Below are 13,946 nucleotides of genomic sequence, written 5' to 3' on the forward strand. Positions count from 1 at the left end.
CTCTTGAAAACCAGGGGCAAAGAAAGAGCTGCTATTAAGCTGAGGCACTCTTCTATTTTAACCTCAATAATTTGTAAATCTTTATGCCAAAACTAAAAAAATATTAATCAAAATTAATCTCATTTAGGATTCATAAAAGATCATGTTTCCAAAGAGATTGTTACATGGATATTACCAAGGCTCATTCAATCCAAAATTAGGTATTCATAAAACTAGGTAAATAGCAAATGAATTTTTATTTAATATTTTAAAAATACATTTCCTGGCAATTATAAATAAATTTCTAACATAATGATAAACTGATACTTTGAACCAACAATAGGGCCACAAATTCACTTCCAAATGCAAAGAAGTTACCCTATGTTTAGGGATAGTTCATATTAATGCATAATTTTGTTTTTAAGAAAAAAATGATTGTTACAATCAGGTATATAATCACTTAGTTACACCTAAGTTCTATTGGTCAAAAATATATTCTTTTAGAAAATCCATTTTAAACATCTTACACTTTTTTTCAGTGATCTTCTCCAAACAATGGGAGAAGTGCCCCTTGATGGACAGAACTCAGGAACTGGTTTGATTACATCTAAATTATACCGATATCTATAATACAGGCCTCCAAGGGACAGTCTAGCTCCAACTTGTGAAGCAGGCCCAGTTCAGAATGTTGGACAAACAACAGTACTAATCATCAAAAATTAACAACTTTAGGTATCTTTGTTTTGGGTTTCTGTGGTTTAGGCACATCCAAAATTTCTTCATAGTCTCCACTCATTCCCTTTGCCCAGCGACCAACTGTGACCATTCGATCTGTAAAGACACAGAAAACTCAAAATGTAAGAAAGACAGTGATCAAATACACCCACCTAGATTGACTGGTACTGGTTTAGCAAAGGAACTAGTTTTGACATGAATAATCACAAAGAGAGAACAGTCCATCACTAAAGCAAAGTGAGTAATTCTGTAACTGATTATAACCCTTGATTTCAGAGTACACGGGCAATTTGTCATCCCAATTAGGAAAATGCAGCAACTGCTTTGCAACGCACAAGTTGATGAGAAAGCTCTTTCATTCTTTCCCAGAGTTCATCATTATAGAGTCAATGAATTCCAAGAGACTGTAAACAGCAAGACTTATGAAGCCATCCGTTTTAAATGCACAAGATTCCACCTGTGAAATTATACAACATCTGCTTGTCAGTCTTGTCATTTGGGAAGTGGCAATCCTCCCAGGAGGGAGAATTCAAATTCCACTTCTCATTTCAATCTCAGTGCCTACAATGTAGTAAAGACTATCTTCTTCTAGACAAGACTCTAAACAAGAACTCTTGGTTTTCAAATTCAAATGCTAGGGGTAGGAAGTAAGAATGGGCAGACTTATTTGTATAGTACTATGACCATTTGATATAGAAAGAAATGTACTTTTTCTCCAAGAAGCACTACTGGGCTACCCTACTGTCTTGCCTCCTTTCACACAGATTGTCACCATTCTAATCTAGGCAAACTAATGTAACAATGGTCTCCACATACCCCAATATCTGTCTTAGGTCTGTTGAACATTTATGAAGTTTTAGATGACCAAGTAACAAATATGACAGTATTTGTTAGGAAAAAAATATAAACTGTCCAGATACTATGTGGATTACACAATTTAAATATTTCTGGAAGTTTTTGCAAACAACTTGGAATCCTTCTGACTTCAGAACATACATGAGGATTCTCAATCATAACAATACTGTAACTTATTCTATTCATTTTCTTAGTAAATTAATATTTTTCTTTAAGTAACATAATTGACTGTTATTATTAAACACATAAGTTAGCAAATATAAATATTTATGAATAAGATGCTTTATAAAATCAGGGTCCTCTGGGGCTTACTGATCATTTTTTTCCCCACCTGAGAACAGCTGCTAATGCTTACTTAGTACTGCTGATAAAGAAATGATGAAGTCATCACTGTAACAGGAAACCAGACAGCCTTAAAACCAGTTGTACCTCAGGGAGTTGTTAATTACAAAATTCAACAAAAACACAGAGGAATATTCAATCTCACCCCTTCTAAAGGAGGCCCAGAGATCTCACCTGAGTTCTGACTTTCGGGACAATCTTTCTTCATATGTTCCACAGAGCCACAAAGTCTGCAGCCACCACCTATAAAAAGAACAAAGTCACTGAAAACCTCTGATACTTACATAGGGCATGTAATCTCTCAAAGCACTTTCATAGCTTGTTTGGTCCTCATAACCTTGCTGGCTGCAAAGGTAGCTGAAGCCAGGAACGACTTATTCCTACTAGTAAGTCTATTCTCCATTCCTTTTAACCTCATAGAGCACTAAACTGTAACCCACCATTTCTTGCCCCTGACCTTCAAACGAGATGTGGGAAAGAGAAGTGAGATATGATGAAAGGTACTTGTTCTCTGGAGTGTCCAGGAGCCACTGCATGGAAGCCTGGGTCTTAACCACAGTTAGAAAGGCATGGGCTCGTGAACTCTGAAAAATCTGTGTGCAGATGCATTTTTTGAGAAGAATGCCCACAGTTTTTAATCAGATTCTTTAGTGACCAATGCCCCCTCCCCCTAAAAAAGGATACAAACCTCTGCCCCGCTGTATAGGTCAGATAGGCATGAGTAATCACAAAAGGAATGAAGTTAACTTTTCTATCAGTGCCTTTATCTGCCAGGCATCCTAACTCTAGTAAAAATGCCTATTTGCCTACTTTAAGCAACATTCCAGGACTGTGAATTACAACACAGTCCTAAAATGAGTTTTTTCTAAAATGAGTCTTTCACTGAACAGTCAAACACTAATGCTTAATGGTCAAGCATTATCATGATCATGCTCATAATATTAAATGACTTACTCAGAAAAATGACCCTAACAGGGTATAAACTTGGATGGACTCACGCTTTTCTGTGACTTACTCCCTTTGCCACACTTTTTATATCTAGTCATTTTGGTTCACCATACAAAGGCATCTTTGCTCACTAGTCATATTATATGGCCTGTTTATTAAGTTCAAAACTGAAAGACACTTCTGAGTATCTTTCAGGTCCAAGACCCTTTACTGCTGTAGATGCCACAGTGAAACAGAGGATGCACTTTAATAATTAATCCTCATAACTCTTTAAGGTAAAATATCATAATTCATCAAATCTAAGACACCACTGGTTATATCATTATTTTACATTCCTTTCTGGGGAAAAAAAACTGCCTATTATGTAACACGCACCAATAGTAAGATACACTGAGTTCAGATATATTAAAATGTGAAAAAAAAACATGCATCTTAGAATCAATGAAATAAAATTTTCTCATCTCCATTTCACAGGTGAGGAAACTGAGATGAGAAAAGTTAAATAACTTGGCCAAAGACCCACAGTGAGTGAGTGGTAGTGCTGAGACTATAACTAGTGTTAACTCCAAAGCTATGCTTTTTCACTGGACTTCTGCAAGGGAACCCAGGACATGACACTAGAAGTGTCTAGAACCTAATGGTACCAGCATCACATTAATAAATGACTCACATTAACAGATGCCAACCTCCTCCTTAAAGCTTTAAACATTACAGACTTTATTGTGGGCACCTTAAGACATTAGCTGAGCCAAAGGTAAGAATGTTACATGGTCCATGCCAAACAATAAACTAAGGAAAACATTCAGAAAAAAAAATCCAGAATAGTGAGTACAAACCCTTCTACCCAAAATATTACGCTATACTGAGATTAAATTCACCACACTATTTTTTAAATCTTATATTAGTTTGAGAAATAATCTTTTTGCTTGTTAGGTTTAAAAGTAGCTATTTATAACACGTTCTCACAAATGATACTGAAGTAAGTACAAATAGTTTGAAATATAGAGGTCAGCTTTTTCTGATTTGATGTATCAACTTATATTACACAAAGTCTAGTCCATAGAATGTGTGCTCAGTTGCTCAGTTGTGTCTGACTCTTTGAGACCCTGTGGACTGTAGCCTGCCAGGCTCCTCTGTTCATGGGGATTCTCCACGCAAGAATACTGGAGTGGGTTGTAATTTCCTTCTCCAGGGGATCTTCCCAGCCCAAGGATCGAACCCCGTTTCCCACGTCTCCTTACTGCAGGCGGATTTACCTCTAAGCCACCATAGGATAATGCTTTATACAAATAACGAAATTGTAGAGATTTTGCCACTTATTCAGGAATTTAAAAACTGTTTAAGTGTAAATTAAATCACAACTGCATGATAACTCATCACCATTCTCAACATACAAGAGTAACAGTACTCACCATCAGCATAGAGTCCTTTGGGATTATCAGGACAAGATCTGGACAGATGCCCCATTTCCCCACAAACAAAACATTTTGCAAAAGGAAATTCACCTGTAATGATCAACAGTTCTTGTTTAGTTATGTACATGTATGGATGTGAGTGTATATATATCAACATAGATACAGATACCTATCTATATCTATATATATAGTGTAATTCATATTACTTTAAAACACTCTGAGAAGAAAACATATTGTTGTTACATAATTTAAAGTTTAATCACATTTGATTTCAAACTATTAAGTGGCACACTCATAACAAACCCTGTCAACAATGAAAAAACCAGTTGGTTACTTACTGGCCAGTGTGCTCATTAACCAAATGAAAAAAATTGATAGGAAAAAACAACAACAACATACCAAGAGCTGGGTCTACTTTAGCCTTGCACTTGGTTATTTCGTGCTCTGTGGATCCACACCTGTAACATATTCCAGTGCCCATTTCTTGATTCTCAAGGGCAGCAGGGCAATCTGCAATCCCATGGCCAGGTTGTCTACAATGGAAACATACCTGAGAAAACAAAAAGTGAGTTTCCACACTGCAACACTACAGTGGCTTCATTAATTCTAGGCATCAAAAAAACAATCCCATTTTAAAGTTGTCTAGTTCTGTTTTTTGAACTCTCAGTATTTCATCTGTAGAAAAAAGTGTTTCTCACACCCACTTAAACCGTAAGAAACGTCATTTTCATCAAAGGGTTTCAGTGCCTTTGAAAACCCTCAATTCATAAATCTATCAGTCTAGGAGACAAAGTTATAAATCTTTGCAGGAGGTAATTGCTTAAAAGAATTAAGCAAATATGGACTCATTACATTTCATTTCATTAATGGAGATGTCTGTATCTTAAACTGAGTTTTCTGGAGGAGACAGGCAATGAGCATAAAAATTATCACTCAAAATTAATACCTTCACTTTTTAAAGTTCACATCATAGAATGAATTTGGGTCAAGTGATTCCATTTAAGTTGTGATTCAAATCATAAGATACATTTCATACCCAAAATTATACTTTATAATTTTTATATCTTTTATACATATTCCTTAATATTTATAAACAAGTTTCATCTTAAAACATATGCACATTTTAAAGGTATAATTCTAAGATTAATTATTTGCTTCCAGCATAACACTGAGCAATGGTTTCATTGCTTTACATACTACCTAGCAATTTGGAGGATATTTTTTGCTGCAATGAATAAGTGTATCAGTCATAATCAAAGATGGTAGATATTTAAGACATTTTATTTAAACTGGAAAAAGTTTTTGGATAAAATAGTTCATTTTTTAATTAACAATTAAGAACCGATGCTTAGTCTGAGCTACTAAGAAAAGTTAAAAAATGAATTGAAAGGTCTCAACAAGCCTTATGGTATTAAAGCATATACTTTGCTATAAAGAATTCCTTTTCTATTTTGAAAAACAATGTATTTCCCCTTAATTAAAAACATAAATTTTCCCTTCAAGTCATAATACTAAACTTTTTCCAAAAGTATGCAATTCATCATACCACCTATGTCAAAGAAATTATCTTTAAATTTTTTAAAAAATTTATTTGGTTGCGCTGGGTCTTAACCACAGCTGTCGAGATCTTCGATTTCCTTGCAGCCTGTAGAATCTTTAGTTGGGGCATGTAGGATGCAGTTCCCTGACCAGGGATCAAACCTTGAACCTGGGGCTCCCTGCAATGATGCATGGAGTCTTAACCACTGGACCACCAGAAAAGTCTTAAAATTATCTTAAAATTATCTTCATGTTAAATTAACTTGACTTTAAAATATTTTAAAATAACTCTACAATTTAAACAAGACTATCATGATCAAAATAGAAATGATTCTCTTTTCTATCCAATTTATTCGTAAGGAATATTTTATCAGTATTAGCTTATAAAAGAATCTTACAGAAGACACTCCAAATATGATACTGCATAAAAATAACCCTGCAAATAGAAACCACATTTATGGAAGCTGCAACATTTCAAGTCTACACTGTTGCAAACAATGTTCTACATTTAGTAAGTCTATTAAAAATTAAAAATGTAAAATAGCAACAAATCTTGATTCTTATGTATTACCCTGCTAGAAGAATCTCTCCCTAGAGAAGGGAAAGAATTATACCAGTATTTCATTTCCTGTGCCTGAAACAGCTTAAAATCTAGTCTTGGGAATGCAGAAATTAAAAAAAAAAAAATTCACACTCATGTTTTCTACCCCAAAAATGGAGATAATGCCACCATCTTTGTATGTTGTGATAATTCATCAGTACATCAAGTGTGTAGCATATAAGAGCATATAAACAAAAATCCTAGAGTTACTACTATCCCTCAAAAAGATGCCATCTAAGTCCAGCATACAGCCACAATCACACTCTGCTAAAATATGTATATGAGCGTATGAATAAGTTTCCAACCATACAACATAATGTGATAGAAGGGATAATCTTACCATTGCATTTTTCTTTGCTGCTTGTCTTTTTAATCGTCTTCCTTCCCGACGATTGTCTTTCTTTAAAGCAACTTCAATTTCTTCCCTTACTTTCTGACTGTCTGTTGCTATCACCTCATCATTGTGAAGCATCTGTGAGTTTTGTCTTAAATATTCCATGAATCCATTCACATCTTCATTTAAATACTCCTTTTTCTTTTTATTCTTTTTGTGTTTTGCTTGGGGGGCATCATTTTTAAGGGACAGCCTGTTGGCTTCAAGTTGTTTACTCTTTGGAAGATTCTGGCTTTGTCCCTCAGAGGACCCCTTCTTCATATCCTCCCATGATGTGGCAGGAAAGGGTCGTTTGTTCTGTGTGGTAGTGACTCGTGCCCACCTGGTCATAGCTTCATCAGAGGGGTATCAATCTTTAAGACAAGCATGGCCAGTTTGTCATCATTTCAAAGCAAAAAATGAAACTAAAGATATATGCTGTATCACTATATCAAGGATACCCATATGTTGAGTGTTAATTATTAGAAGACTTCAACTTAAAAACTTAGAGATCTATATATTTAATTCTATAATATGCTGCATAGACATACCTGCAATGTAAATCTAGCCCTTGCCAGAGAAGCTACCACTCATTTAAAAAAAAAAAAGCAACAATTAAAAAAAAACACCACATATAAATACTTGCTTCAAACTGGACAACAATTCAGCAAAAAAAAAAAAAAAAAATTATTTCCAAAATGAAATTACATGGTAATAGTAAATTAAGTTACTTTTCCCAAATTTTGCAGTTTTCTTAGTTTATTTGCCTATCTCCAAGTCCCAGGTCTACTTTCTTCCAATCTTTTTGCACCATCTGCCATTTCATCACAAACAGTTTATACAGCAAATTAGTTAAGTATACACAAATCCTGTCCTGAAGCATGAAGTTGTCATTACAACTCCTTCCGGAAGATTGATAAGCAAAATATATTCGTTTAGTGTCACGTGATAATACCGAGTCTACCTCTTGTTTTTTTTTAATTTTATTTTAATTAGAGGATAATTACTTTACAATGTTGTGACGGTTTTTGCCATACATCAAAATGAATGGGCCATAGGTATACATATGTCCCTTCCCTCTTGAACCCCATTCCCACCCCCGCCCTCCCCTCTAGGTTGTCACAGAGTACCCGCTTTGGGTTCCCTGCTTCATACAGCAAGGTTTCACTGGTTATTTATTTTACATACGGCAAAGTATATGTTTAAATGCTATTCTCTCAAATCATCCCACCACCTTTTTCCGCTACTGTGTCCAAAAGTCTGTTCCTTGCGTCTGTGTCTCCTGTAATCAGAGTATAAGCTACTTCCAACCCAGCTGTTTCACATCGTTTCCGACTATAGCACGCTGCCTTCTAGGGCAGCATCCCCTGCACTGCTGCTGCTGCTAAGTCGCTTCAGTCGTGTCCGACCCTGTGCGACCCCATAGACAGCAGCCCACCAGGCTCCCCCGTCCCTGGGATTCTCCAGGCAAGAACACTGGAGTGGGTTGCCATTTCCTTCTCCAATGCTTGAAAGTGAAAAGTGAACGCGAAGTCTCTCAGTCATGTCCGACTCTTAGCGACCCCATGAACTGCGGCCCACCAGGCTCCTCCATCCATGGGATTTTCCAGGCAAGAGTACTGGAGTGGGGTGCCACTGCCTTCTCCCCTGCACTAACCAGTGTTAAAACCTCAGCTTCGGCCACAACATCCCTTCAACACAAGCGGTGGGGAGGAGCCAATAAACAGGCGTGGGACTCTGCACGCCACTTTACACCACGCGCGCACACTCGTCGCCGCAGATCCTGCGGCTGTCACAGTGGGGAATGGGGTCGTTCAAGGGGAGATGGATGATCCTTCTCCTGAGAACAAAGAACTGGGGGAGCTCTGAGTATCCAGCCGGTCGCGTCCATTCCGCCCGACCGGCCCCAGTGAGGCTGGACGCGCCGGCCCAAGCGGCTACCCCACTACAGCTGAGACGGATCCCCGCGCTCCGCCTGGGCCCGGCGCGAAGCGCGGTGCTTCAGCCTCACCTGGCGCTGGGGGCCCCCGGGGACCTAGCCGCCAGTTCCTGCGCCCTCCCGCCAAGCCCCAGGGAACGGGCCTTACTCCCCAACACGCAGCTTCTTACCAGGAAAGAATCCTCCAGAGCAGCGGAGTTAAGCAGGCCAGAAAAACCCGTCCCCCTGCAGCGGAGGCGGCGACACCCGGGACCGGAAGCACGTCGTCCCTGCAATGCGTCACTTCCGGTGAGCAATTGGCTCACTAGGAGAGGTGTCCCTGTCCGGCGGTGTAACCTCAGCTCTGGGAAAGGTGGCTAATTAGTAAATGTGGAGCGCGCAGTATTTGAAGGGCACGCGCTGGGCGCCGGGGACGCAAAGATGAAGAGTGTACGATCTGTGCTGTGCAGAACGCAAGGCATGAAGTGGGGAGACGAATGAGAGGATCCTTGGCGATGGGAGAGGCCCAAAAGCCTTCCCTAAGAAATGCTCTTTGTACTGGACTTCATCGTAAAATTAGGCAAACATTTCTTGGAGTCGGTGGCTGGAGGGACTTACGTTTTCCTTTGTTGTTGTTCAGTCGCTTAGTCGTGTCTGACTCTTTGCTACCCCGTGTACTACAGCACGCCAGGCGTCCCTGTCATTCGCTATCTCCGGGAGTTTGCTCAAACTCATGACCACTGAGTAGGTGATGCCATCCAACCATCTCATCCTCTGTCGTCCCTTTCTCCTCCTGCCTTCAGTCTTTCCCAGCATCAGGGTCTTTTCCAGTGAGTCAGCTCCTGGCATCAGGTGGCCAGTGTATTGGAGCTTCAGCTTTAGCACTAGTCCTTCCAGTGAATATTCAGGGTTGATTCCCTTTAGGATTGAGTGGCTTGAGCTCCTTGCTGTCCAAGGGACACTCATGAGGCTTCTCCAACACAACAGTACAAAAGCATCAGTTCTTCAGTGCTCAGCCTTTTTTATTGTCCAGTTCTCAGATAAGTACATGACTACTGGAAAAATAATAGCTTTGATTATACAGACCTTTGTAGGCAAAGTATTGTCTCTGCTTGTTAATATGCTGTCTAGGTTTGTCATAAGTTTTCTTCCAAGGAGCAAACGTCTTGTCATTTCATGGCTTCAGTCACCATCTGCAGTGATTTTGGAGCCCAAGAAAATAAAATGTCACTGTTTCCATTGTTTCTCCATCAATTTGCCATGAAGTGATGGAACCCAACCAGTCCATTCTGAAGGAGATCAGCCCTGGGATTTCTTTGGAAGGAATGATGCTAAAGCTGAAACTCCAGTACTTTGGCCACCTCATGCGATGAGTTGACTCATTGGAAAATACTCTGATGCTGGGAGGGATTGGGGGCAGAAGGAGAAGGGGACGATAGAGGATGAGATGGCTGGATGGCATCACGGACTCGATGGACGTGAGTCTGAGTGAACTGTGGTAGTTGGTGGTGGACAGGGAGGCCTGGCGTGCTGATTCATGGGATCGCAAAGAGTCGGACACGACTGAGCGGCTGAACTGAACTGATGGGACCAGATGCTGTGATCTTCATTTTTTGAATGTTGAATTTTAAGCCAGCTTTTTCACTCTCCTGCTTCACCTTCATCAAGAGGCTCTTTAATTACTCTTTGCTTTCTGCCATAAGAGTGGTATCATCTGCATGTCTGAGATTATTAATATTTCTCCTGGCAATCTTGATTCCAGCTTGTGCTTCATCTAGCCAGGTATCTTGGATGAGGTACTCTGCATATAAATTAAATAAGCAGGGTGATACAGAAGTACATGACCTTTGGCATGTCTGGCCTCTCCCACACCTTGAGTATTCCCAGCCTCCAGGAGTGGGCGCTTGGCAGCCATGTTTATATCGTGTGACTAACTCTTCACAGCTGCTTGGGCCAGGACCAGGCACCTGTGATCAAAAGAGGACCAATCTGAGACTTGTGCCTGAAATCAGGACATGCAGTTGCAGGACATTCCGTTTTCCTAAGCAGCAGTAAAATAAAGCTCTTAGCACGGTGGGAATGGATCATTGTAATAGAGATATAAAGGACATTTGAGGCCCTATTAGGTGGAGGTGGCTCAGAGTAAGGAAGCTCCCTGCAGTGCAGGAGACCTGGGTTCCATCCCTGGTTTGGGAATATCCCCTGGAGAAAGGGATGGCTACCCACTCCAGTTTTCTTGCCTGGAGAATTCCATGGACAGAGGAGCCTGGTGGCCACAGTTCATGGGGTTGAAAGGAGTTGGACATGACAGAGTGACTAACTTTCACTTTTTACTGGGTGGAGGTGGTGCCCCATAGTCCTAAACAATGCTATTTAAGCATTCGATTGAAATACCACCATGTAGAGTCAAAGAAGGTCTGTCTTCAAGAGAGAAACCTTAGTCTCCTGAGCAACTATCTCCACAACCCCCTTCCCTTCCCTGCTAAAAAACAAATGGCTACCACCAGTGTTTGTACTTGGTGGGAAAATTGGCAATCTGCTCAGCTCACCAGGACAACAGAGCCCATCCCCATCATCACACTCAATCCATTTCACCTCTTAAACTCTTAAATAGCTATTCTTTTTATCACTGCTGTTACCTCCTTTGTTCTAGCTTTCATCATGAATCAGTGGCAGCTGATCTGGGCATCTGTTCTGGCTCCACTCCCTCAAATCCATTTTCCATGCTTTAGCAAAGCAAACTTTTGAAATGTAAATCAGATGGTTGCTCTCCTGCTTTAAACCTTCTGTATTTTCCCACTGTTCTTAAGATGAAATCCAAACTTATTAAGGAGATGCTTCCCTGATAGCTCAGTTGGTGAAGAATCCACCTGCAATGCAGGAGATCCCGGTTTGATTCCTGGGTCGGGAAGATCCCCTGGAGATAGGATAGGCTACCCATCCCATATTCTTGGGCTTCCTATGTGGCTCAGCTGATAAAGAATCCACCTGCAATGCGGGAGACCTGGGTTTGATCCTTGGGTTGGGAAGATCCCCTGGAGGAGGAAACATCTTACCCACTCCAGTATTCTGGCCTGGAGAATTCCATGAACTGTATAGTCCATGGGATTGCAAAGAGCCAAACACGACTGAGCGACTTTCACTTCACTTCAAAGAGATGTTAAGTTCCTGCCTCCTTCTCTAGCCTCACAAGTTCCCTCTCTTCTTTGAGCTCTATGACAGGAGTCTCACATGCACCTTGTTATCTCCAAGTCTTTATATATATTCTGTTCTCTTTGTATGGTACTCCTCCTCTTATTCTTCCAATTAATTTCCATTCACCCTTCAAGACTTTTAATGTTTTATTCTCAACTAAGCCATCCAAGGGCTTTCCAGGTGGCACTAGTGATAAAGAACCCCCCTGCCAGTGCAGGAAACATAATTCCCTGGGTCAGGAAGATCCCTGGGTTGGGACAATTCCTTGGAGGAGGGCGTGGCAACCCTTTCCAGTATTCTTGCATGGCAAAACCCATGGAAGAGGAGCCTGGGAGGATACAGTCCACTGGATCGAAAAGAGTCATACATGACTGAAGTGACTGAGCACGCATGCAAGGCTTCCAAAGCCCCCGTCTCCAACCTAGATCAATTCCTAATACATACTCACAGCAGTCTGTATATACTTCCTTATGGTGCTTTTCAAATTTGTAATTCATACTGAATTGTGTAATAAGTTGTTTGCTGTATCCCCTTTGCCTGGTAGATAGTTGATGCTCAGTATGGTTTGTTAACCAAATTAAGACTAAGTATTTTGCAATGCTTGGTAAAGTAAGCTAGAAAATTTCCTCTATTTTAAGAGGAAAGATTAAAGTCGATGCTACAGGAATATTGGAATTTGATATGGTAAATATCACAAATATCCTAAGTCTTATGGGAGTAAAAGTTAAAAAAAAATTTTTTTTTAATTCCTCCAGCTCTGGAAGAGAAGAAACCTCCTAAAAGATGAAAGCATTCATGCTTAGTTGCTCAGCCTTGTCTGAGTCTTTGTGACCCCATGGCCTGTCACCAGCCTCCTCTGACCATGGGACTCTCCAGGCAAGAATACTGGAGTGGGTAGCCATTCCCTTCTCCAAGGACTCTTCCCAACATAAAGGTCAAATCCAGGTCTCCTGCATTGCAGGCATATTCTTTACTGTCTGAGCCACCAGGGAAGCCTGGTGAGAGTGCTGTTCACACCATCATTTTCTTAACTACCTGTCTTCAGGCTCTGAATGCCAACCTGCCATGCCTGTGTGCTTAGTCATGTCTGACTCTTTGCAACCCCGTGGACTGCAGCCCGCCAGGCTCCTCTGTCCATGGGACTCTCCAGGCAAGAGTACTGGAGCAGGTTGCCATTTCCTTCTCTGGGGGATCTTCCTGACCCAGGAATTGAACCCGTGTCTCCTTCACTGCAGGGAGATTCTTTACCTGCTGAGCCATCAGGAAATGTCAACCTAAAACCTGACATTTCATAAAGAGGTTTTCTTTTGTAGACACCAGGTTCTTGCATATAGTATATACCACTAGAGGGTGCATTCAACTAAAACTCGTCTTTAGTATTGTACTGAATTTTAATCTGTAGAAGGTTGTATATTCCTGGAAGTGAAGGAAAATAATCTCAATTTGTTTTTGTGGAAATGCATCAAATAGAAATTAGAAATTGAGTAAGTCAGCCACAGATATCCTTTCAGATTCAGAAGAGAGTATTAGTATTAATAGTAGCTAACTTCTACTGAACATTTTACAGGTACCTAGAACTGTGTTTAATGCTTTACATTCATCACCTGATTAATCCATCCAGTATCCTGAGAGGTAGAAAATATTATGCTCTCCATTTTACAATGAAAAACAAGTTCAGAGAACTAAAGTAACTTATCCAAGGTCACATATTTGGTAAGAAGAGTCAGTATTTAAATATCAAGATCTCAATTCAAAGGTGTGAGCTCCATTAGTATGTTGAAATATTAATACTACAGAGGATTGTTTGCTGGCTTGAACCCTTAATGTGGGTTAAAACAGACTTTACTCACCCTTGCCATGTGAGACTTTTTTTTTTTAATGTGTTCACTTTTACAGTTCAAGAGATTTTTTTAATTAAAATTTTTCATTCAGCTATCATTAATATACTGTTTAAATATGTTATTTTCAAAACAATATGATCCAAAGGGTAAATGTTAAGTGAGAAACTGAAGTTCTGGTTATGAATTACTGAAGTACCTCATTTTT

At 40.0% G+C, this 13,946-nt stretch overlaps 1 protein-coding gene across 1 annotated transcript; it reads right to left on the reverse strand.

Moving 5' to 3' along the window:
• On the reverse strand, positions 214-9,008 carry ZCCHC9 (zinc finger CCHC-type containing 9). The gene is made up of 6 exons (XM_005683384.3): positions 8,897-9,008; positions 6,755-7,161; positions 4,674-4,824; positions 4,272-4,364; positions 2,086-2,154; positions 214-810 (listed from the first exon to the last, which is right to left on the reverse strand). The coding sequence occupies exons 2-6, from the start codon at positions 7,136-7,138 to the stop codon at positions 692-694; spliced, it is 816 nt and encodes a 271-aa protein (XP_005683441.2). The 5' UTR covers positions 7,139-7,161; positions 8,897-9,008; the 3' UTR covers positions 214-691.

Source organism: Capra hircus, chromosome 7 (assembly GCF_001704415.2).
Source record: "Capra hircus breed San Clemente chromosome 7, ASM170441v1, whole genome shotgun sequence".
Classification (NCBI taxonomy): Eukaryota; Metazoa; Chordata; class Mammalia; order Artiodactyla; family Bovidae; genus Capra; species Capra hircus.

What these genes read in the sequence shown, in the direction of transcription:
- ZCCHC9 (XM_005683384.3), bottom strand. Translation starts at nt 7,138, where the DNA reads ATGACCAGGTGGGCACGAGTCACTACCACACAGAACAAACGACCCTTT. An exon ending in TAAAGTAGACCCAGCTCTTG is followed by an intron (nt 4,365 to 4,673) that starts GTATGTTGTTGT and finishes TGATCATTACAG; the next exon opens with GTGAATTTCCTTTTGCAAAA. An exon ending in CAAAGGACTCTATGCTGATG is followed by an intron (nt 2,155 to 4,271) that starts GTGAGTACTGTT and finishes TTCTTTTTATAG; the next exon opens with GTGGTGGCTGCAGACTTTGT.